Raw genomic sequence first — 25,848 nt, 5'->3', positions numbered from 1 at the left:
ATATTTTTATATTTTATGTGATTTTAAAAATATTTATACTACAACATATCGAATATTCGTTAATATGGTTAATTATATTCGTCATAAGCGGAACTATTGAAGCATGCATGAAAATAGCTTGGGACAATATTCCTTAAATTTTTTTAGAATTTGAGTTTAAGTGATCTTTGAACAAAAGTTCGATTGTTCTTAATCTCTAGTCTTAAACTAGCTTTGAACAAAAAAAAAAATAAAATTGAGTTAACTATGGAACCTACTCGATCTTTGTCTGAAGGCGATAATATGAATTTGGCTTTATGTTCTGTTGTAAATTTTAGACACAATATCTACGGCTTATTTATTGGCCTGCGTTTTGTAATCACAATTTTGAAAGCTAAGTCTTGCCCCTGCTCTTATCAGGGGTACTGGCTTGGTTTTCGAACTCTGCAGGTGGTATACCTTATAGCTCACTGTACATCAATAATATCCTTTTTTGGCTGATTAAAAAAAAATCTGTAAACATCTGATTTCTCCGAAAATTATCCAAACATAGCATACTTTGGAGATATATAGCCACTGCAGAATTAAGGGAAAATGACAATTAAGCTTTAAAATATCATGCAAAGGATGAGAAATGTAGGAACAGGAATATATTTAAAACTTGCTATGTTCCAATAATTTTGTTTGTACTTCCTTCATGTTGATCAATTTCAATGATTCTAATTAAACCAAAATCTAAAATTTTTAGATTCATATTTTCATCCAATAGTATATTATTAGGTGTATAACTTTAGGACTAACTCAAAACCTTTTCTAGGTTGGTATTTACAAAAAATATTCATTGTGAGAAAATTAAGTGAGACATGTTTTGTAATCAATCACTTAAATTTGTTTATATGTAATTAATACATTAAATGTCATAAATACATAGTCTATGAATATTAAAGTAAAAAAAAAAAAATTCAAGAGAGATCAAAGGCATCAAACCAAATAAGAAATAGTCCGAATTCCTATTTGGCATATAAATAAGTATTTTTTTCTTGTTCGTCCAGATAAAATCCTATACTATAAATATCATTAGATTTCTATGTCGAAGCTCGCCTGTTAGCAGAACATCATCTTTTAACTCCTCTACACCTTGCTTGGAATTTCTTGAGAGCCTCTTTACAGCTATAGGTCTCCCATCAATAAGAATATCCTAAAAAAATAGCAAGTTATTCATGTTAAAAATAGAAACATACAAGAAATAAAATTTAACATATTGTCCCAGTATAAAAAAAATTAACATATTTTCCTCTACCTTATAAACTTCTCCAAATCCACCTTTGCCAATTTTGTTCTCGTGTGAAAAGTTGTCTGTCGCTGCTTCAATTATTGCTAAACTTAATTGCAATGACTCAGTTGTGGAGCTTTTCACGTCCAACTATAAACCAAAATACTTCAATTGTTAAACTGAGTTTATAAACTTTTTAAGTTTTGTTATTAAAAATTAGTATAAAATTTCCTTATTAACCATACTTACAGTTTTTACTAAGAATAATTTTATTATTCTTTCGTGTTTTTCTTCGTATCAAATAATAACAAAAAGTGAAAAGTATCCCCGATACAGTAATGGTGAGGGTAAGGATCAAGATAATTTTCCATATATGACTGGCCATTTCCTACATTATAAAAATAACACATGTCATTATTAGATCATAGTGAATTGTTAACAAGAAGAGAAATGACTTTTTTTTATAAACTAGACATATTATTGATGAAAAAACAAACTACCTTGACTTAAAGCACAAGGAGGCCCAAAATAAGACCCAAAAAATTATACAAATGACCTCTCTTTAATTTTTCTTAATTTCAAAATCGATCTAGCACTAAATCCAAAAGCCACCAATAAAAATGTTACCACATACTTTAGCAACCTATAAGCTAAAATGTCATTATTAGACTATAGTCGTTTATGAAGGCCGAAAATCAATATGTTAAAGGAATTATTTTTGTACTACACACATTTTTTTGCTAAACACCTCATTCGTCTTTCTTTTTTTTTTTAATTTCAAAATTACCTTTAATAATGCAAAAGCTGCTTTAGCACACCATCCTCCTATGAGGAGACCACCTCATTCCTCTAAGCAAAGGAAAATAATACTTATGTGACGTTGATTAAGAGAAATCTTGTAGGAACACATATTATATATATATATATATATATATATATATATATATATATATATAAATCCTGTTTTATTAGTTCCTCAAAACATGTAATCTTGTTAATGTTTAATAACAATATTTTTCTTATTCAATTCATTTTTATTTTAAAATTTACTCAATCTTTAGCTAGTTATGTAAAAAATTATAATGCATTTTGAATAATCAGTTGTCAAATTGTAGAGGAATGTTAAACTCACGAATGTAAATTAAAACCTGATGGTGGTGGTGACCGCTGATGATAATAATGATGGTGGTGGACATCATGAGATCGTGAAACGGGAAGAATTCAAAGCGGAGAATACAGCTAGGATACAAAACTCGTCCACCTAAGCTTCCCAAACTGGACCATGGAATTGTAATCTCATCATTTAGGCACCCAATGCAAGTATTGGTTGATAGATCCGTGTGCATTGAGCAAAAGAATATACAGTGTTTGGTTATCATTCTACTGATAGGGGATGTTATCATTCAACCAACAAGCATCTTACTATATCCAGCTTTACCCTGCATATAAAAAAATATTGTTAATTTTACAAGTATTCATATAAATTTATTGTTTATTTACATTATAATTTTAATATTAATATAATTTTTTTTATTAATTATGAAATATTTACATATAATAAATCATATCGCTATAAAATATCACGCTATTAATGTATTGATAAAATTTAAGATGAATTAATTGGCAGTGTTATTATCTAAAAAAATATGAATCTATACAATAAAAAAAAATATATTCAACGAATTAATTGGAACAAGGAGTCCCAAATCCATACATTATGATAAATAGTCCATGAGATTAAAATGTGCCTTGTCATGTATGTGATCTCATATCTAAACTCTAATTTTGTCATCTTAAGTACTCCATGCATGTCCAAACTTCCAATCATCCCTAGTAGTACCATTAGTCATCTCAGCACCTCATGTTCAGAAGATAGATCATGCTGATTAGTTTAAGATCACTGGTCAATTAGCAAATACCATTGTGAACATATCATATTTCTATTTTAAAAAAAAAAACTGTATACATATTTTCATCGATATATAGAACGAAAGCAAGTATATAACGTGTAAAAAGAGATTATCCCAAAAAAGAATTAAATTGCATACCAAACAAAGACGATAATATTCATTAAAGGATTCTATTATTTATATCACCCAAAAAGACATATGACCACCGAATACTTAAAATATAATTTATGGGAATGAAAAAACGCCACAGATTATTTAAAAAAAAACACAAAAATGTAATTTGTAACCGTTTTTAACCACGAAATGTTAAAGAAAAAAAAAATACAAGAATTAGTACCCACTGTCTCAACCAAACAGCCACCACCTCCAAACCCCAAATCTGAAGAACAATTAAAACTATAATCGTTTAAATTATGAGCTTTGAGCAATCAACCTAACTATTAGAAGTATAAAGAATTGAAAACGAAACAAAAAGCTACTAGGAGAAATGCCTTGACAACTTACAAGATCCAATAGAAAATTGAAGCAAAAGTAAATAAGAACAAAGAAACAAAAAAAAAAAAAAAGGAAAACATGCAATTGAAATCTCCTTTATTATGTGGAAAATAGAAAGGATGCTTACTAAAGAATGGAAGTTGTAAACCTCTTTGGCTTTGTTTTCGATGATATTGACCACGAACTCGAACTCTCCCCACCATCGTTTTCCATGGTTGCCCTAGTTTCAATTTTCATAACATTTTGATTTCCACACCAGAATTACCTATTTTTTGGAGTGAATGGCTACAAGGAGGAGGGAGGCCATGGAGATGAAGGCATGGTTTGGTGAGGGAGAGAAGGAAGAGAGGCCATGGTCATGGAGATTGAGTGGTTGGGATCGCCGGATCCAACAAAGAAAGAGAATTAAAAAGAAAAAAGTAGATTTGAATTTCATCATACATATGTGTAATTTTTACTGGACAAACATTATACATGTAAGTTTGGATACATTATACATGTAAGTTTGGATTTATGGATCTTATTTGTGAGTAAAATAAAGTAACACAATATAATTTTATAAGAATAAAAAGTAGACAAATTTTATTTTCAAAAACTAAAAACAAATTTTAAATATTTTATGGGTATGAAAAATATATATTTTAGCAAATATATATTACTATATATAATAATTTAATTCACCAAATCTCCCTTCTATATCAAAATACATAATCTGACACCAGCAAAATTATACCACTTAAAATTTTAATTAATGGGTTTAAAAATTAAATAGTTCCAATTCATAAATACAAGGAAACAGGGCATTTTGAAATTAAACAGGGCCCTCAGAAACAAATAGTTTGAAGTTAAATACACAAGAAACTTATTGGCATGAGTCTTTCGTTCTAAGCCATCTCTTTCCAAGTGTCCCCTGCCTCATCTTTGGTACAAAACAACCGAACTGTGACTATGACTCTTGCATTGATTGAGTAACCAAAAAGTTAAACAACAAATGTATATATCTGATATGAAAATTCTTACAAATAAAAACGGGAACACAAAAGTTCTCCCACAAAACTGAGTAAGGCATAAAGATTAAAAAAAAAAAAAATCACTTATGTACAGTAATTATATATGAAACGAAATAAATAAATAAACATAAAAACCTAACAAAATTAACACCGATAGAAAAAGGAAAATAGCACACCTTCGATTCGATGAGAAGCTGAAACTTCAGAAGCAGGAAGTTATTCAACCTCGATCACCATAGAAGAATCTATCTCCAAGCCTTAACTAACCCTAAGGCACAAAAATAATCACAAAGCTAATAACAAAACCGTAAAATCCATCACCAAAACCAAACTCAACCAAGGCACAAACCCAAAACATTCAGAATTAGATAAATAAATTCAATTCGTCAAATATAAACACTTAAAAAACTCAAAAAATTGTGAAAAATCGAAATCGTAAAGGAAAAGCTAAAAGAGTCATGAAACTAAAGCATGAACGATTGCGAATGAAAAAGGAAATGGAGTAAAATCTGAAACGCGGAGAGAAACAAAGGCACACACGATGTAGAGAGAGAAAGAGGAGAGAGCCTTTAAGAGCGAGAAGCATAACCACAGTCTCTCTTTCTTTGCTTTGTTTCGTGTCCACAAATGCAGGGGCGCTTGAGTTTTATGCGACTTTAGAGCAAAAAGATAAGAGACGTAAGAAGGAGATGTTTGATAGGGAAGCAAAAGGAAAAAGCTGGTTTGGAGGACCAGTGCCTCCAGAAAAGAAGAATAGAGGAAGGTAATTGTATTTTTCATTGATCTTGCTGTTATTACACAGTCTTATTTATACTAAATTTTCAATAACAGAATTTGTCCTTTTGTGCTAGAGAATATTGGAACATCAGAGTTGGTTAAACTTGTCTCCTCCTAGAAGACCAGCAAGATACCCTGACCCAGCTCATTTTTTATACTTAGTCCTTGAGGTAAGAAGGCTTTCTAATTGTTCTTTTGGTCTTGCCTTCTAATTGCCCTTTTGCTGCACTATCAATGTTACTCTGGAGTAGAAAGCGAAGGAGAACAAGCAGAGAGGGCGCAAACATTTCAGAACTCGGGGACGAAGACAATCAAATAAAAATCACTGAAAAATATAATTAAAAAATATTGCATAAATGTGAGCAGAAATTGCAGCGGATTTTCCTGCCATTTATTAAAATAATATTATTTATTTTCCTGCGAATTTAAATTTGCAAGAAAATTCGCAGCAAACATTTTTTTTTTGGGATTTTTCCTACCAAGTTTATTCCGGAAAAAAAAATCATATAATAAATTATATTGGGAACAAATTTGTAGGAACTTCATGCGGAAAAAAAATGCAGGAAAATCCGCAAAAAAAATCACATATTTCTAGTGGTATACAACATAGGACTAAATAAATATTCAATTTTTATTTATTCCGATATGATATAAGTTAATAAATATAAAAAATATTAAGTTAGCATCACTTGTATCCAAGTAATGCAAATCTAGGAATAATTGTTATAAGAAATATCTCAATTTGACATAAATCAGTATTACTTATACTCAAACAATGTTAACTTAGGAATAACTAATATAAGAAATATCTCAACTTCATGACTTAATCCAGCATCTATCCAAATAATACTTACAAGGACAATTGTTAGGAAAACGTCTGGGCTACGGTTGGTCCATTACAAAAGTAGGCCCAAAAAACACCACCACAAAGGAAATAACTATAAGACGAGGCCTAAAAGGTTGGATTTAGCATAGAAGAAAGCTATAAAATAACCTTTGTCTTAAGAGACGGGATAACTTTTACTTTCTCAGTACAACGAAATAACCAACACTCATTTAATAATGATTATGACAAAAACTCATTCCTAACTTTTGTATCCGTGCACCAGAGATTGCATCACGTACTGCGTTTAAGCTCGATTTCCGATACTCTTAAGTTTAGATCACATCATCTTTCTTTCATTCTTTTTTTTTTCCTATAGAGGAATTGGCCGGAGAGAATCTATTTTGACCTTTACAACTTTTTTAATGGAAACAACGTGTTATCTTTTTTAACAAGTTATCGTCTTGTATTAGCTAGGAAGACTCAATCGGGATTATCTATTAATTAGGCTCGCGTATGTGTCAAAAGAGAAGAAATTAATGACTGCTATTTTATCATCATAACGTAATCGGTGCACAATAAGTGGTAAGTTCTAACCCATTCATTAAAATAGAACACTCCTAAGTGTGAGACAGTGACGCAATTAATCTTTGATAAGATAATGAAAACGACAAGAGTGCTAGCTAGTTGGACTCCCCTTCCACCTATATCATCAGCCATGCCAAACATGTCACAAACGAGAATGCATCTAAAAGTTCCATCAACTCAACAAATTATCAGACATAAACTCATTAACACGACCATGGCTTCTTCTAGCTAATTTCTTAAACCTTCTCTTCCTCAGCATCATCTTCATTATATTGCTCAATTTCACAATTAAGCACCAAAGCACAGGACTCTCCCATCATCATGTCCCCATTTTGCCAAGACACCACCACCAACACCACTTACCAAACAAACCTCAAGACCCCCTTCGTTTCCTTGGTTTCCAACACATTTCACAACGACACAATCCAAATTAAAACACAGTCTTCGGACTATTCATGTGCCCTACAACCTCTGAATAATGAACGCGACCCACAAACCATCCTCGGACCCCCGAACAAGCCGTAATCTATTACGACGAGTGCATGGTTCGCTAGCTACTCCAACACCTCGTTCTTCTCCGGCGCACTCGAATTCAACATCAGCAGCAACGAAACCACTTTCACGAGCCTCTTGTCCGACACCATGAACGAAACCATACTTGCAGCAACCAAATCCCATATTGAAAAGGAACAGTTACTTCGCCGCGAGACAAGCGAACTAAGAATTTTTAAAATCATAATTGGGATATCAAAGACCAAGTAATAACTTTCTTGTTACTCCAGAAGCAACTAAGAATTCAAGAAGAACCACCACGGGTCCATAACCAATACGTGCTATCAACTCATCATTACCTATATTTCAGTGACATGGGTTTTTTTTTCTTTTGTTGTTGCTATTGTAGAAATAAGAAGTTCGTCACGAACAACTGTCTCTATTGTTGTTTCCGCCATTATCATTTCGGTGATGATAATCTTCTCTTTTGCATGCTATTTCATATAAATTATATTTATTAAAATTTGGAACTGACACAGTCAGGAACTTACGTACTAAGGTACACTCCTAAACTTCACATCTAGGATTGAGAGTGACATTTGTAAAGAGAAAAAAAGGAGAGATCTACAAAATAAAAGACTCTAAAGCTTAAGTAAGTATTTGAGTTAGAAAAATATAAAAATATATGAGTTTATGAGTAGGTGTGTGTATGCGTTAGCATGTGTAGAGTGTTGTATGCTCATATGCATGTCAAGAAGGAACCTAATACTTATAGTGTGGAGAGGAAGTTGCGGGTCCTTATTTATAGGGACTGTTAGGATGACATAACAACTCTTGTAGATAATTAATAAATAAAAATAGCTTATAGATAATGTTTACAAATAACATGTACGTAGCTTAGAGATAATTGCTAGTAGATAATTGTTACTTACCGATAATAATGTAAGATAATGTGTTACTTTGCAGATAATTGAATACTTGTCAAGAGATAAAGAAATATCATTGTATTCAAATAATAAGAGGGTAGAAATAATTTGTCAGATGGAGAGCTCGACTGCTAAGGGTTAAACATCTGTGCTTTTGTGTCAGGACTGACGTAGAGAGTTGACGTGTATCTTGGTGTGCCACATAGCATGGCATGTGTATGTTATGGACCCTGGGCAGTATACAAACAAAATCAAAGAATTACAAAACCATTCTCAAAGAAAATTGTAAGTACTTGAGTAAAAAAAAAAAAATTAAGACATACTTCCTTAACTAGTAAGCATTGACAAATTTACATATATAGTTTAACAATTGAAGCATTTTTGTCTAGTTGAAGATGAAAGTACTAATGTAGAGCCATTGCAATTTGATTTGGCTACAATCAAAGCAGCAACAAACAACTTTTCAAATGAGAAAAAGATTGGCAAAGGTGGATTTGGAGAAGTTTATAAAGTAGGAGAAAATAGGATAATATTATTTCTTATTTAATTTGTCTTGTTTTCCACATAAATAATTATCTATATTTATATAGCATTCTTATTGATGGAAGACATATTGTAGTAAAATACTCTCAAGAACTTTCGAGCAAGGTGCACAAGAGTTCAAAAATGAGGTTTTATTAATAGTGAAGCTTCAACATAGAAATCTCGTGAAATTCATTGGATTTTATCTCAATGAAAATGAAAAAAATACTTATCTATGAATACGTGCCAAACAAGGATTTGAATTACTTCTTGTTTGGTTATATATATAATTTTAACCTGATCTCTTTAGATTATAAAACTTTAACAAAGATCCATTTATGTATTTATGATGTTTAATGTGTAACATTCTCAATTTTCTCAAAAATCAGTTATGCTTCTAGGATCAATGACTGGTCTCACAAATTAACACAAGACTTTTTAGCGTGTTTTATTCTGACTCATGTTTTTCGAGAAACTTCTCAAAAGTTCACTTATCTCATTACTACTCCTAGCCAAGCATGCTTAATTATGAAGTTCTTAAGTGATGGACTACCGAAAAATATATGCATCTTGTTGGTATAGACAGTACCGATCAATTCCTTTAAGTCATCTTCAGTTGTAAAGTCTCATACCTGCACAATCTCTGAATCTCTCTTATTCTGGTGTGATTTGATCGAGGTGTTTCATGCCCACCAATTTCAACCTTGTTTGTCCTTGAACCACATTGTATTGAGAGAAATGTATGCTCTACCCTTCTATCCTAAGATACATACACTTGCAATATTTTCTAAATACATTCATAGTGAAATTTTTTTGCAAAATGTATACAGTTAGATACTCAATTGCAAAATGTATTCAGTTGGTCTTAACGTAACAAAATTATAGGAGAGATTACTCAAGAAAATCGATATTTGCATGAATATAAATATAAATCTAAAAATTTCAGATTTTAGTCTTACTAGAATTGTTGAAATTGATCAACAAAAAGAAAGTACAACCAGAATTATTGAAACATAGTCAGCTTTGAATATTCATTCCCGTTTTTTACATCCTTAATTTACATGGTATATTAAAGCTTTTTTATTTCAATTTTGTAGTGGGTATATGTCTCCACAGTATGTAATGTTTGGACAATTTTATGAGAAATCGGAAGTTTACAGTTTTGGAGTTAATTATGATTTTGGAGATTATTACCAGAAGAAAAAATGTAGGTTCTTATGAATCATATGCTGTTGTTGATGGTCTTCTAAGTTTTGTAAGTATCTTGAATTTTTTTTTTATATTTTATTATTGTTGTTATTCACGAGAGAGGAATTAATTCTTTTGTTATTATGTGCTAAAAAATCAAGAAAGTGTAATGTTTGGACTAAATTTCAAATTGTTATAGGTTTGGAGACAATGGATGGACCGAACACCATTGAACATATTGGACCCAAAATTGAGAGGAGATTATTCCAAAATTGAAGTCATTAAGTGCATTCAAATTGGTTTATTATGTGTTCAAGAAAATCCAGAGGCTAGACCTTCAATGTTGACAATTATTTCATATCTTAGCAATCACTCAGTTGAATTGTCATCTCCACTAGAACCAGCAATATTTATCTTGGATAGTAAAATGAATCCAAAGATAGTGGCACATGAATCAAGTTCTAGTCAATCTGCCAAGAATTCCTCTCCATTCTCAATCAATGAAATGACTATAAGTGACTTCTATCCTCGGTAGACATTTAATTTCTCTTTGAATTTATCTAGTAGTGTTATTAAATTGTAATGAAATTTCATTTGGCACCTTTATTGGTAGAGATCAAATTATGATGTTTTATTTCATTTTTCAATATTTTGTACATTACAAACACATTTCATGTTTCACGTTTTCTTAGTAACTCATCAGTTAAATTCTTTATTCTTTTTTTCGTCTCCCTTAATACCTAAAACATATAACTTCAACATGGTGTTAGCGCTATACCATCCTCTATGACCTGTGTTTGCCATTATTTTATTACTAAGTTCTTTAAATTTTAAAGTGCAAAGCTTTCTTTGCTATCTCATGCTTCTTTTTCTTCAAAATTAATTAATTAGTTGTCTTTCTCCTTGTTTCTTCTCCATTTTCTGGTTTTTTTTTTCCTTAACATATGTCTGACATTTTTTTATTAAAATGATTCACATCATTTGTCAAATGGTGGCTAAATCCTGTCAAATACCAGGAATCCAGGATCTATCATCTATCCTTTAGAACACCAAGAATGGCAAAAAAGACTAATGGATTTTGATTAAAATGTTTTTCAGGTCCACTACAATATTCCTATCAAAGTGATGCAAACAATTAATGAAAACGTGTCTTATTCCTCTACACATTTGATAAATCGGCATGCCTTGTGACCTTCCTCTTCCACCTTTGAAAGGACCACTTGTGAACTCTGTGTGTTTGTCATCAACCACTTTTTTTAATCGAATTTACAAAGTTGTCCAATGCTCAAGCCACCAAAGTAATTAAATTGTTGCAACTTGTTCTAAAAAAACAAAAAACAGAGAGTAGCCTACCATTTTACCTAGGTTAATTTTTTTTTTTCATATAACTAGACAACAACAGGGTTAATTATACTCAATTTCAAGGCTAGTCAAAAATTTAAGTGGTGAGATCAAGAACTAAGAGGGGACTTCCTAGTATATTTAAATTATTAGCAACATTTTCATTTTGCCGAGATATTCCGCCATTTTTATGACACATTTTCTTGTTCATTGAAACTTGCCATTAAAGTTAAAAGTTTCCAATGGTCTTTAGAGTTTTTACAATGTGTTAGTTGTGATGTAACATCTAATATCCTGCAATTAAACAACAAGCTGAGGAATAACTGGTCTTTGTCATCCAATTTTCAAACTCTAGATTTTGTCTTCACCATTGGACATTTTTTTTTTTTGAGGCACACGCCTCAACAACATTGATGAAGCCTTCAAGTTTGTCACCTCAAATTGTTGGAAGAATGAATGAGAGATTTCCAAAGGGGGAAACCGGTCCTGTTCAACTTGACTCACGCCATTGAAGACTGATTAAGTGTTTTTATTATTTATGGTGTTAATAGCTATGATGTAAAAAAATAAATATAAGTTTTAAGTTTTGAAGTACAATTTTCTAAAGCTTGAAAACTTGCATTATTTTATTGAAAATAACAATCTTTTTTGTTTTGAAAGGTGAAACTAACAGTCATGTAAAAGCAACTAATAAAACTTTTATAATATTTTTTTAATCAAAACTTTTATAATCATAAGATATAGTAAGGATAACATCATAAAAACAGAGAAATTCCAGCACCGATAAAATGAAAATAAAATATATTATCTCTTAATACGGTAGAAAAGATATTATATTCTAACTATGCATTACATAAGTTTTGATTGCAAGGAGTAGATCTTGAGCTTTGCAAGATATGTAATTTACTAACCTTACCTCCCTCCCTTAAAAGAAATGTGTTGCATCCCCGTATGATTTAATTTTCTGTACACCTTCATTTTTATTTTATCCACCTACCCAGCTACCCTGTTAACGTCAGGAGAGGTGTCCCCGTAACGTGCCAGAACTTATAAGCCTTATTCATAAAAAAATAAAAATAAAAAAGTTAAGTGCAATGAGTAAACAATAATACCTTTTTGATAGGTCAAGGACTCGGGCATCAAAAAAGTTGAAAGTTGAATTATGTAAGTATTGCATTGCGCTGTATGGAAGAAAAATGCAGCAGTCTTCGCATGACGGTAGCAAAGGGTACTTTATTTATATTCATAGCATGCTTTAAATTTAGTAGGAGCAACATGTGTTCAAAAGACTTAATTTTCTATGGCTTAAATATATATATATACTTTTTTACTTTTTAGGCTAAATTTGCTTTCTGTCCTTCAAATTTAAATGTGACTCTCCTAATTTAAAAATAGACCACTTTTAATTTTTATCAAAGACTAAAATATCACACATTAGACATTAAAAGTGAATTATTTCTAAATTAAGAGACAAAAAGGTCCCTTTTAAATTTGAAGAATAAAAAATAAATTTTACTTAAGTTTTAGAGATTAAAAAAGATATTTAAATTTTTATTAAAAAAAATTAAGTATAACTCGTGAACACTACTGTTGATATAATCTAAAGGTGAGTTTGGACAATCACCAAATTTAGAAGACTTAAGTACTAAAAATGGTTAGCTTGAAAGCAATACAATACCTACTATTAATACTTAATTAAAGTGAATACACTGTATTTATGTTTATTAATAGTTTAGTTTGATACATTGTTAATATAAAATCCTTCTTTAAAACATACATGTTATTATTAGTTAAAATTACTAAAAAGGGCTCAGAATTTATGGAATAAAAAATGAATATAGGAGGAGCGTAAACATTAATTGTAGATTAAAATAATAATGGTAATATTTATGAAGAGGGTCTGAGGTCCCTAAAGGGAGGAGAAAAGAAAAGATTGGGAAGGGAGAAGCATGAAAATCGGAGACAGGAAGAAGAAGAAGAGCATCCCCAGCGACGAATGAATGGGCAATTGCGGAAGCAGAGAGGAATCTGCCGTAGTTTCCAAGGCTCAAGGTCTCAGATCTAGGGCTCTCTGTTTCATAATTAATTACTCTCCTCACTCACTCGCATTCTTTCTTCTTTACTTGCTTCAGTTGTTCAGCAGCTTCACCATGCGACGTCGTTGGGCGCCAGTGCCAGGACCGACAAGAAGCACGCTCACAGGCACAATCTCAGCGAGTGCGCTTCGGATCTCAGCGAGTCCTGTTCCACACCGCGCGGTAACAATAGCAGCAACACGCTGCTCTACACGCACGTCATCGCTTTCACGCTCTACGAGTTGGAGACCATAACCAAGAGCTTCCGCGCCGACTACATCCTCGGCGAGGGAGGCTTCGGCACCGTTTACAAAGGCTACATTGATGAGAACGTCAGAGTCGGACTCAAATCGCTCCCTGTAGCTGTCAAAGTCTTAAACAAAGAGGGTTTACAAGGACATCGAGAGTGGCTTGTGCGTTTTTGCCTTTTTTTTCTTCTTTTTTAAACCCATACGTTTATTTAATTTTTTTTTTTTTGTGGTGCAGACGGAGGTGAATTTTCTCGGGCAGCTGAGGCATCCTAATCTGGTGAAGTTGATTGGGTACTGTTGTGAAGATGATCACAGGCTGCTTGTGTATGAGTTCATGTTCCGAGGGAGTTTGGAAAATCACTTATTCCGAAGTACGGCGAGTTTTGCTCTTTTGAAACAAATTTTTTGTTGGTTTGAATGTTTGCTTTAGGATGGAATGAATTTGGATCTGAGGGAAGAGAGGTTCTTAAAGAATGAGTAATCTAATTAGGTTATGTTTGGATAAATTTCTCAACAAGTACTTGTAAGAAAAGAGAATAAAAAGTAAAATGAATCAAACTTCTTTCGTAAGTTAGAATCTAAGCCACTGAGTTAGTGCATTACTCTCTGAATGCATTTGAATTTCTACCAAGGAAGTGGATGTTTGGTTGCACTGGTTCTGGGTGGGTTAAACGTGCTATAAATTGATTTGCGTGGCAATTCTTCTTTAAATTTAACTGTTGAAAATGGCCTAATTTCTGCCTGTTCTAGAGTGGAGATGATTACTGTTGTTTCCTCATTTCAAGATAATAGCATTACATCTAATGATAGACACATGCAGTATTTGATCAGTGTTGATTTAGAATCTGGATGGAAATATGAGGTTACTGATCTGCTTCAATATATTTGATAATGTTTTATATGTTCAATCTGTGGTTAAACATATTGTCACTTGAAATAGTATCTCTTCTAACTTTATCTGGTTTTTGGTAAAAAAAAAAAAACTATTGTTTTCCTTCATAACTAAAGACAAATCATCTTGAACAATAAATTCTGATTTTTTGTTCATTATTAGTTGTGAAAAAAAAATGCTAATGCTGACAGTTATGAAGCTAAGATTTTGTTCTTCGGGTGTTTTTTCAACTTGTTGATATGACCTTTCCTGATGCTTCCAGAGGCAACTGTCCCTTTATCATGGGCTACAAGAATGATGATTGCTCTTGGAGCAGCCAAAGGACTTGCCTTTCTCCACAATGCTGAAAGGCCTGTAATCTATCGCGACTTCAAAACCTCTAATATATTATTGGACTCCGTAAGTTTCTGATATTTTGAAGTTAATTAATCTGTATTGTATTTTATGGCTGTTATGATGGAGTTACTATTTTTTTTCACTGTGTTCCCAAATGACTATAGGACTATACAGCCAAACTTTCTGATTTTGGACTAGCTAAAGCAGGACCACAAGGTGATGAAACCCATGTATCTACCCGAGTCATGGGTACCTATGGTTATGCTGCCCCTGAATATGTAATGACTGGTATGTCCTTTGTTTTTCAAACATGCTTAATTTGTAAGAAATGAAATGGAAACTACAAATTGCTTGAAAGCTTGAACTTCCATAAAAGTTGACGGTACTCATCATGTTTTGAAATGTGAGCTAGGATAATCTATTTTTTTTTTGGTGAAACTCTAGGATTATCTATTAAGGTGGGGTAACAGACACCATTTAATGGTTGGTTCCCTTGTTCTGGACATAACATAACTCCACTGTACAATGTTGTCCTTGTTATCGTATTCTATCAGTAAGAGTGTCTGCAAGATTGCATGTCTTTCTTGGCTTCACCAATAGGAAGATATACCAGTCATTTTGCATGACTACCGAATTTCTTAAAACAAATTTTCAGATAAATTATTATCGGTGTCCTTTCTTCTGCATCTTTCTAAACAAAAAAGCATTTTTACATTGTAATGTTGCATAATTAACAATTTTAAGTGGTTTTTCTTGCTTGCATGTGCACATTGAGCTTGTTATATAATATATTATTCCCTCTAGTGCATACTTCTACATGTTTGAACATGTATTGGCAAGTATCTAAACTTGGCATGTACTAATATGGCCAGGCCACCTGACGGCTAGGAGTGACGTCTATAGCTTTGGCGTTGTTCTTTTGGAGCTTTTAACAGGGAGGAAATCTGTTGACAAGACCAGACCTGGAAAGGAACAGAGCTTGGTAGATTGGGCACGGCCGAAGCTCAATGACAAGAGAAAGCTCCTTCAAATAATTGATCCTAGATTGGAGAATCAATACTCAGTGAGGGCAGCACAAAAAGCATGTAGCTTGGCTTATTACTGTTTGAGTCAAAATCCCAAAGCAAGGCCACTAATGAGTGATGTAGTTGAGACATTGGAGCCCTTGCAAAGTTCAAGTGTTGGTCCAGGTGAAGTCTCATTATCTGGATCAAATAGTGGGAGTGCTGGGCCTTTTGCCATGAACAAAATCTCTGACTGCCGGATGCGCCACAAGTTTTCAAACAATGTTGGTCCCGGTGCTACTTGTCGGTCTCCAAACCCGAATTGCTCACCAGGTGGCCCAGCTACATTACGGGTCAGATGATAATCTCATGCCATGAGTCCCTGTCTGGTGTGCTTAATCTCCAGAAAATAGTGTTTGTTGTTAAAATGTGGGTGCATCCTTGTATTTGTTGCTTTGTACATGATATGATAATATGGTGACAAGAAGCCCCGGTGGATAATTTTTGTTAATGTTTGGTCTTCTGTTCATCTGGGTGGGAATTAGTGTGTGAAAATCTGTGTACTTGTAATCATCGTGGCATCAGAACTAATATAACTGGCTCCTCACAACATCAGCAGTGCAAGAGTAAGACGACCTGAACACGCAAGTACCTAATGATGTATTTTATTTGAGATTATTAGGTAAACTGAGGGTAAGACAATAACATTTCTCTGTCATACCCGGTTAGATTGTCTGCACGCTCGTGTCTTTTTGAAATGACCAATTGGTGTTTTAAAGAAATAAAGATGGAGGGTCATTTTCAAGCTTTTTAAGGTTTTTGTAAGTTTCCTAGTTTGAAGTCTCGGTAGATGCTCTCTTTTTGTAGTTGATAGCATCTGTATATACTATAATAAATAAAGTGAATGAGCTTGTTTAATGACCACACCTTAAAAGTAAAAATTCATATGTTGTAGTAGTGGCTTTCTTTTTTAAAAAAAAAAACTGTAAGCAATTTTTAAATCATAATATAACAAACGAGTTCTTTAAGTTTAAGAATTATTTCATTCATTATTTGTTAAATTGATACTTAAATAGATGTATGGTTATTAGAGACATGCCCAGATGCGGGTTTACTCAAATTGCATTAGTGGCAAGAACAAATAGATTGAAATATACATCTAATAAATATGCGAAAATAATTAAAACATGGTAATCATAAATAGCACAACTTTATTGCTAGTAACCAATAGAAATTCAAAATTGAACTATTCAATAGTCATTTAACGAACATTTTCACTAATTTATCAAACAAAAAAATCAATATTTAATCAGACAACATAATACTTCAATAACTTCTCACACAGCAATAATACAACATGGGTTATTTAAGAGAAAGGAAAAAAAAAAGAAAAAATGAGTTGTGTTCGGCTGTAGCATAAGTTGAACATTTCAGGCGCGAGTCTATTCAAGTACACCTCCTCATCTAGTTAACCAAGAATTTTATTTGGAGAACGCTTTCATACTTGTGATCAACTGTGGGTAAGTTGTTGGTTCAATCAGTTTGACAAATGATAACATGTAGACGCACTGAACACAATATCCAACTATGTGCACCAAGTTGAACCAAAACTCATTTTTTGAAAGAGTAAAAGCTTGGTATCCTCCTATGTCTGTGCTCCAAACGACAGACATGAATTATTCTTCGGACACGTGACTCTTGCCCTCATAGTATCTTTTCTCACTTTCATCCTTCTTCTTATTTCTGTTCTGCATGAAAAAAAAAAGTAAAAAAGAAGAAAATGAGACGAGAACAAAGAAACAAACTTGCCACACAACATATGTAGGATGAAAACCACAAATTCCCTTTACACGCATGTCTATTCTAAACTTTGAGAAATTATTAGGCGGTCTAGGACTATCATGATTTCAACTAATCTCTATATGACTTGTAATTAAGTGTTTTTAATCCTTCATGCACACGGCCCTAAGGTACAACCATATAACATTTTCACATGTCCACTAATCCACACATTAAAATGCTAATCTCTTTTGCACTAAGGCTCTTTTCTGCTCATCATTTGCTACGATAGAGCATCACTATATTCTTAAAAGTTATCGCCTATTGGGGAATTTCCAACTTTGATGGGTAGTTGGAGCCATCACAACTTCTACCATTCATTCACGTAACTTAGAATCGTATGTATGACACCTCCACTAATCTCCATATCATTTTTTAAGGGATTCAAGATACTTCATAAAAAAAACAAAAATGAAAACAATTTTTTTTTCAAACCATACAAACCCGAGTTTGCAATAACGTTTTCCACTTTCATTTTATATTTTATTTGAAATCAAAAAACATTTTCACAAACAAACCCACCCTTAGTTCACTCCCTTCCAACATATGGCCAGACTTCAATGTGTATATTACTTGCTCCGACAACTTCATATTGCTCGTCTTCTATGATGCTACAGTTACCTCAAAAAATCTTGAAACCAAACATGACGTCAATAGGAGTGAGAAATTCAATCCACTCCTAACCTCTCAAAATAGAATTGATTCAAATAGGTATGTCAATTATCAAGTACAAACCAAACCCCTGCACAGAAATACTTTTGCTTAAAGGAGGTAGATCACCCACCTTTGCAACCATATTTAGAACTTATCAATTACCTACACAGACCATTCAATGCCAAAGCCATTTGCCAAGGAAGGTCTTAATAAAAGGTTTCTAAACTACTAAACCAAATTACCAAACAGTCCACAACAGCCAAAATGAGTAAAATATCATTTATATTTCTAAACAGCAAATACCGAAACAAGAGGATTAATGAAAGGGAGAAGTGAGCTTCATGAAAAGGACACACTAGCAACCAAATGTTGGGTCTTGTTATGAAATGGTTAATCATTAGCTAACAAGACTAGTTACGATAATGATTAATATATTGGGTTTTAAAATATCACTAACTCCATGTTTTTGAATAATTCTCCCTATGGTAACTAATAATTAAGACATGTCCTTAAAAAGTAGGATCATGGCATATTTTGATAACAAGTCTAATGCTATCAAAAACTAATCAATAAAAAAAAGAAGCAAATTCCTCAAGTACCGAAATACATGCCTTGTGTATTCAGTGAGACATCACTGTGAAAATTTGTCTTGGCTACACACTAATTGAAAAATGATAGGCAAAAGAATCCAACAGTTACTACTAACGAAACAAAATTTGACAAAGGTCTCCACGTACCTGGTATGCCTCGTGATTAGAAACAATCCTTCTAATTATTGTAGTAGTTGTTATATCTAAAGTACTTTCTAAAACTTTGAAGATGCCCATGCTAATAGGAACAGCATATGGATTGCATTCTTCCTATATGAAAACCAAGGACAATAACTGATAAGGAAGGATAGTTGGAGATGCAGAAGCAAATTATACAAAAAGTAATAATTGTAAATACATTACTGTAGCAGAAAAGCAGACAATTTACCTTCTTAAAATCATTACTTTCTGCAATGGTTCCATGAACAACTAACGAGATGTTAAATGTAGTGAGCTGCACTCAAATGAATTTAAACCAAGTGTCACAACAATACATGACTAAGTGCTTAATTAATAGCAAAACAACATGTTAGAATGAAACATGTTCCAACTGAACCAAGAAATTGTCACTAATTTTTTTACTGCTTTTCTAACAGTAACGAATAAACCTTATCCCACTAAGTGGGGTTGGCTACGTTGCTGCATTTATAACTAAAAAGAGACACATCATCTACTAATTATCATGTACTTTGAAACTTCAGAATTTCAAAATTAAAATAAGAGTGAATAAAATTTGTTTTAATTACAGGTATTGGCATTACAACATAATAATTAAATCTAATGGCACAAGAATATACACAAAAATAGAAGGGAAAGAATCATCATACACAAAATTTATAAGAAATTAAAGGATTAAATATGTTTTTGGTCTCTGAAATATAGTCTTGTCTTACTTTTGGTCCCTAAAAAAATTTTGTTCGACTTTTGTTACCTAAACATTTTTTCTTCTGTTTTTCGTCCTCGCCATTACAATAAACCATTAATTTATAGGGACCAAAACCAAGATTACATGTATATATAGGGATAAAAAACAAAAGAAAAAATATTTCAGGGACCAAAAGTCAAGCAAAATATTTTTAGGGACCAAAAGCAAAACAACATCATGTTTCAAGGACCAAAAACATATTTAAGCCAAAATTAAATAAGCTAAAATGAGACTAACCATATCTTTGGAAATCTCCCATGGTGCACCAATTATAACTTCATCCACATAGCGACATGCTAAAACACTTAGACTTCTTTCATGAAGATTCATGATAGGACGATGTGATCCTCTAGTTGCACTACAAAGAAAGAAAACACGGTATAAAATTTCCACACATTACCACCCTGTATGAAATATAAACATAAATAATATTAGATGTTCAAATTAGATAAATTCAAATTTATAACTTATAATTGAAGGCAACAGAGTTGCTACTACTGTAAAACAGTTTTTGGTAATGATGCAATCCCAATAACTATGGAGTCTCACCCATACACCATACAAATGCAACAAATAAATAGGAAAAATAGATTAATCTGTAATATTATGTTACATAGAAGTTTACAACAAATCTTCCCCATCATCTCCTGCCTCTATTTATAACAGACAAACTAATTACCTATTCTAACTGATTATAAGGCCTATTCTGAACTAACAAGGTCTAATTAACAGTGCCCATCTTAATACCACCACATCGATAGCAACAGAATGAGTAAAACTGCAACCTGCCTGTCCACCCATTAACCTAATTACCCAGTCACTGTAAAGTTTGAAATGCTTCCTTGTCCAGGTTTTTTTTTCAGCTTGCTTATATAGTTCATGCTTCCATTTATATTATGTTTTCTATTGGTCTTTCCTTTTTAACCTTTTGATTTCATTTAAGTTCGAGAATGTGTTCTACTTTTTAAAAGTTTGATATGTTAAAAAAATAGTTTACTTATGTTACTTTTGCCACAATGCCATACGGCTTAATTCCATGGTGGATTTTTGGGTTGCCACTATTCACCATTGATAACACTGATAATAAGTACAAAAAAAAAATTAAAAAAGTAAACACAGTGGGGAGGCAGAGATATAAAGGTTGCCAACCTGACTGTCTGATCTGTGTGTATTCCAACAAGTAGAAAATCTCCAAGATCCCTAGCAAGCCTCAAGATCTATATAACATAAAGGTCAGTTAATACAATATCAAGCCACACATCCATTTAAACAATCTAAATGGTAGTAGCAGCATAGAAGTAAATTATTGCAAGAGCCTAGTATAATTTATCATGTCTCACCCTCCCAGAATAAACCCCACCTAATAACCCAAGATTTATTTTCTATAGCCAGATATAACAGGCAAATGGCAATAGATTATTGAATAAGAACATCACCAAAAAAAGGGATATTAGTTATCTTATGTTTGTCTCTCACTACCCTCCACTCAATTTTGTGAGACCAAGACATTTGACAGACTAGGTGCTTGTTTGGATTATCTTGCTTTGCATTAAAAACAGCTTATAATCAAAGATGTTACTGAGCTGAGAGAGCTTTTGAATAAAGAGCTGTTTTAGGTAATGATCAAGCAAAACCAACAGTTATGCAATACGGTATGTAAACTATACCTCGACATGTCCAGCATGAAAGAGATCAAATGCACCATCTATATATACAATGTGAGAATCAGGTCCTGGACCCTGGAACAGCAAGCACGAGTAAATTATCAAGTGACATGAAGAAATTACTACATATACCCTACACAAAGCATGGCTCTACTTAAAATTATTTGGAGAAAAATGTTACACCATCTCTAAGTAGCAAGAAATAACATTTTATTTCTATAAGCAATGGGGAGAAATAAACCACACATAAAGATTCAATCACAGCCCTATAATATTCAGCAGACCAAATCAGCAACTTATACAAAGAGATATGCTATTATGGTTACTGCTATATCTCTCAGCACATGGGAGGAAATCAGATAGAGAACTGAACAAAATGAAGAAAAAAGAACAAAAACAAGCTCAAAAGAGCTAACCCAATCTCCTTGATATAGTCTCTCGATTTCTTCACATAATCACACTCCAAAAAAATTAGAAAACCACAGGCTTGCAATTTAACTTGACGTACTCTCCAAACTTTTGGGTCCATTGCTAATCAATGTCAGATTACTGAACATGCTCATATCATTAGCACAAGTTTTCATAGGAAGGACTGGCAAGATAAAGTCACCCATGTCTCCAACAAGCAAGACTTGTTTGTTGTGACTTGGGTAGGATTCAAAAACCAATCCACTTTTTAGTTTTTTGACTTTTCAGCACATAGAATTTCTCTCCAACCATATACACCAAACAACTGCAAATTGAGAAGTGAACAACGCCAAATCCATTTAGCAACAAGGTTTAATTTTTTATAATTCCTAGGGCCTAGGTTTCCCTGTCAGTTAATTTCTAGTAAAAAATTATCGCCGGCTCTTCCAGATCGCAAGTCTCTATAAAGTAAGAAGTCTAATATACAAGCCAAATTAAATCCTTAAAAATGATCCAGTTGAGAAGGATATAAGCAGACAATAATGCATTTGTCAATGATAAATGCTCGAAGACTCATTCCTATAGACCAACATCATGATGTGAAGGGAAATACATGATTTAATCATCACATTACATGAACATACCCTCCCATTTGAGAACTGAACAATTCTACGAGATGTAGGCAGAAAATGAGATATACGAGTTCCACTTGCAGTTGCAGCAGACACACCAGCTTCAAACTTTGGACTATGGCCATTGCTGAACTGTCTTTGTAAAGAAGAATGATTATGATTTTTTTCAGCAATAGACCTTTCTCTTACACAGAGAAGCATGCGACCTGGACAAGAAATGATTATATAACATTAATTATATATTTTATAAGTACTATGAGGGCAACCCTATCAGAAAGAAATATAACTTCAAAGGGAAAACATAAACACAGGCTACAGTCCAAATGTATGCTTGCATAAAGTGAACATCTCTTAGAATGTGGGTTTGGGCCTAACTCAACCCCAAAAGCCAGTTCATAGGGTAAGGGTTGCCCTCCACTAATATACTCTATCTTGGCACACTATCTCTATAACCAATATGGGACTTGGGTTTTTCCCATTACACCCCTTCACGCCCAACACTTTTGGGCTTTGGTGCGTGGATAATATGGTGAATGACCCTTTTAATGGATCTAGTATAGGCTCTGATACCATTTGAGAATGTGAGTTTGGGCCTAACTCAACCCCAAAAGTTAGCTCATATGGTGAGGGTTGCCCCCCACATATATACTTTATCTTGGCACTTCTTTAGCCTATGTTGTTTTCCCAATAACATCAAACAAACCACACAAAGAGCCAACTACAATGGAACAATCAATAACAACCATCATCAAGCTTAGGTGGACAGAACCACAGTCCACAGAACATTAAGGAATAAGGAGAGTCAAACAGCACGCCTAATTGCACCACAACCAAAGAAAGCAAGCACAGGAATATAAATCTAACCAACAATATCAGTGCTGGAAACCCCTTCAGTGCGCTTTATCTGCTTATATCGACCAGCTTTCTTAGCGTGAGCATAAGCATCAGTTCCATCCGGAAGAACACAAGGGTCATCCCCATGAATAATGAAATCTATCTTGTACTCATCAAAAAGCTTCTTCATGAACTCCTCAGTTATCGCATAGGGAGCTTCAGGAATAACCTCATCCACCCACTTCACCGCATTCACCATTACCAACCTAACACACATCAACATCTCAAAAGCCAAACCAACACACCAAAATCCCCCACATCAACAAACAATTAAATATCACACCAAAATTGAAGATTCAACTCCTCTAAAGTGGGTAAGATTAAAGTAAGTAATATCTTGCTTCGATAAAAAAATCAATTGTTAATATGTTAGTCGAGATTCAACTCCAAGGTTTTAAAAAAATGGTCTGCAACCGTGATTTTGACAACAAAGTCGAGGTTTTGTAAGTGTTTGTGACCGCAATTGTGGCCGCATTTGTCTGCAATTTCCCACAATACAAGGAAACCATGACAAAACCGCAGCCGCATTTTAAAACCTTGATTTTAACACATATATTAATTGCTATAACCTGGATTTTAACACATTTCTAATTTGTTATCCATGTGCACGTAACATTAACAGTTTCATCAACCACTAAGTACCACTCACTTTACCCTCTAAGGCAAACTCCTCACTTTAGACAACCCGGATGCAAAAACTAAATAAACAAACAAAAGGGCATTCAAAACAAAGCCAAAATTGCAATAAACAAGATCACTACCCCATAAGAAACCGTAAATTGAATTACAAAAAGGAGCAGAAAGCTGAAACCTTTCGTGAAGAGGGGTAACGGGGGGACCCTTATTGGCAATGATCTCTGCATCACTAACAACCCCAACAATGAGCTGGTCACCGAGGGCACGAGCTTGGCGAAGGGCATTGCAATGGCCATAATGCATCATATCGAAGCAGCCGTCCATGTAGACGCGAACGGGCTTCTTGTTGCGTCTTCGGCTCTTCCAGAGCTGGCTCGAATACGCACCCAGCAGTGACACCCCCACGATCACCCCTCCCACCATGCACGTCACCACCCACTTCGTCTCCGTCACCGCCTCGTAACTACTCATTTTCCCTCTCTCTTTCTTTCGATGGTGTCTATCTATTCTAGCACCGCTTCTTCTCCTTCCTCATTCGTAGCAACATACGAAATAGAATGAAATGCGTTGCGAATTGTAGAATGCGCCAAAGGCAAAATATTCGGCCTAGCTGCGACAATTCTAAGTGTAAGATTCCCGTTAAACTGGGCCCGAACACGGGTTTGGCCTATTTGTATCAATCCGAAACGCAGGATTTTCTTCCAGTACCAGCTTTTTTTATGAGGAAAAATAAAAAATATCCATCGTGTTATAAAATAATTAATATTATTATATATAATATTGAAATGTTTAATATATATTTAATATACATATAAATTTATATAATAAATTTTATAATAATTAATTTTGATTTAATAATTAATTTTTTTACATATATAAATTTTAATTAAATCTATAATTTTTATTTAAAATTTATATATGTAAAATAATATATTAGATCAAAATTAATTATTATAAAATTTATTATGTAAATTTATATGTGTATGGACACCAATTAGCAATTTGCATGGATTCAATTCGTATGAATATACGCGAGGATAATGTTAAAATTATAAAAATTATATCGAGTGTAGAAAAATAATGAGTGGAGAAAGAAAAAGTCACCACCAAAGTTGGAGACAGACACATCCAACCCATGGTTTTTCTGTTTTTAATTTATTTGGCTTTTTGGGTACGAAGCAACATGGATAACCAGAAAAACTATAGGCCCATATATTGGCCCAACAACAGCTTATATACTTCGAATTTTTTATCGTTCGGCTAAAAAAAGATCACCTAGTGTTCACCAGCTTAGTTGAGTAGTTTTCCAACATAGCTAATCAATATTAAGCATTTCAATAATTTCAGATATAAGAAAACAAAATCTTAGTTGAGTTGAATTGGATCGGATATTTTATAACTTATTCACATTTTTTTGGTGTTGCCGCTTGCATAGAAACCACAACACAATGGTCATTTCGTTGTTGTTCTGTCGCCTTAGGGAACACAATGGTCATTTCACTGATATAGCAGATGGACATCCAGCATGAATTTAGACCACAACATTTTTTAAATGGGTTTAGTATGTTACCCAAACAATATTTATAGGATTGTTATAAGAATATATGACCTAGTTAAACAGATTTTATTTTTTTAGTGTTTTATTCTTTAAAATTAATTGTAAACACTATAGTGAATTGAGGCGAGATAGAGATGAGATTGAGTTAGTCAAGTTATCAACCTCC

The 25,848-nt window shown here is 33.2% G+C and overlaps 3 protein-coding genes across 13 annotated transcripts; 1 reads left to right on the top strand and 2 right to left on the bottom strand.

The window, feature by feature from the left end:
- Positions 1 to 845: 845 nt before the first annotated feature.
- LOC100804981 (cysteine-rich receptor-like protein kinase 24) lies at positions 846 to 5,755 on the bottom strand. Of its 8 annotated transcripts, none has more exons than XR_001382890.3 (6): positions 5,208 to 5,755; positions 4,844 to 4,935; positions 2,401 to 2,691; positions 1,502 to 1,640; positions 1,280 to 1,402; positions 846 to 1,177 (listed from the first exon to the last, which is right to left on the bottom strand). XR_001382890.3 is itself a non-coding variant. In XM_014762442.3 (4 exons), exons 2-4 carry the CDS (start codon positions 2,653 to 2,655, stop codon positions 1,040 to 1,042), a joined length of 516 nt encoding a protein of 171 aa, XP_014617928.1. In that variant the 5' UTR covers positions 2,656 to 2,691; positions 4,844 to 5,752; the 3' UTR covers positions 846 to 1,039. The 8 variants fall into 8 exon arrangements, 2 of the variants coding, with proteins under 2 accessions (XP_014617928.1, XP_014617929.1); XR_005886437.1 differs by lacking the exons at positions 4,844 to 4,935; positions 5,208 to 5,755 and adding exons at positions 2,967 to 3,110; positions 3,785 to 4,836; XR_001382888.3 differs by having other exon boundaries at positions 3,785 to 5,750.
- A 7,438-nt stretch (positions 5,756 to 13,193) lies between these two features.
- Positions 13,194 to 16,689, top strand: LOC100796854 (probable serine/threonine-protein kinase PBL8). Its single transcript, XM_041005192.1, has 6 exons — positions 13,194 to 13,376; positions 13,457 to 13,812; positions 13,886 to 14,021; positions 14,805 to 14,941; positions 15,043 to 15,166; positions 15,751 to 16,689. Exons 1-6 carry the CDS (start codon positions 13,325 to 13,327, stop codon positions 16,242 to 16,244), a joined length of 1,299 nt encoding a protein of 432 aa, XP_040861126.1. The 5' UTR covers positions 13,194 to 13,324; the 3' UTR covers positions 16,245 to 16,689.
- A 497-nt stretch (positions 16,690 to 17,186) lies between these two features.
- LOC100804449 (ethanolamine-phosphate cytidylyltransferase) lies at positions 17,187 to 24,809 on the bottom strand. Of its 4 annotated transcripts, none has more exons than XR_416151.4 (10): positions 24,300 to 24,782; positions 23,459 to 23,694; positions 22,607 to 22,800; positions 21,558 to 21,629; positions 21,040 to 21,107; positions 20,128 to 20,248; positions 19,354 to 19,419; positions 19,113 to 19,235; positions 18,244 to 18,352; positions 17,492 to 17,630 (listed from the first exon to the last, which is right to left on the bottom strand). XR_416151.4 is itself a non-coding variant. In XM_003533595.5 (9 exons), exons 1-9 carry the CDS (start codon positions 24,593 to 24,595, stop codon positions 17,559 to 17,561), a joined length of 1,248 nt encoding a protein of 415 aa, XP_003533643.1. In that variant the 5' UTR covers positions 24,596 to 24,809; the 3' UTR covers positions 17,187 to 17,558. The 4 variants fall into 4 exon arrangements, 2 of the variants coding, with proteins under 2 accessions (XP_003533643.1, XP_006587893.1); XR_416152.4 differs by having other exon boundaries at positions 17,610 to 17,625; XM_003533595.5 differs by lacking the exon at positions 18,244 to 18,352 and having other exon boundaries at positions 17,187 to 17,630; positions 24,300 to 24,809.
- Positions 24,810 to 25,848: the final 1,039 nt, after the last annotated feature.

This window comes from Glycine max, chromosome 9, assembly GCF_000004515.6.
Source record: "Glycine max cultivar Williams 82 chromosome 9, Glycine_max_v4.0, whole genome shotgun sequence".
In the NCBI taxonomy this organism is placed as follows: Eukaryota; Viridiplantae; Streptophyta; class Magnoliopsida; order Fabales; family Fabaceae; genus Glycine; species Glycine max.
Note: the sequence above shows the minus strand (reverse complement) of the source record. Positions and strands in the feature narration are given on the sequence as shown.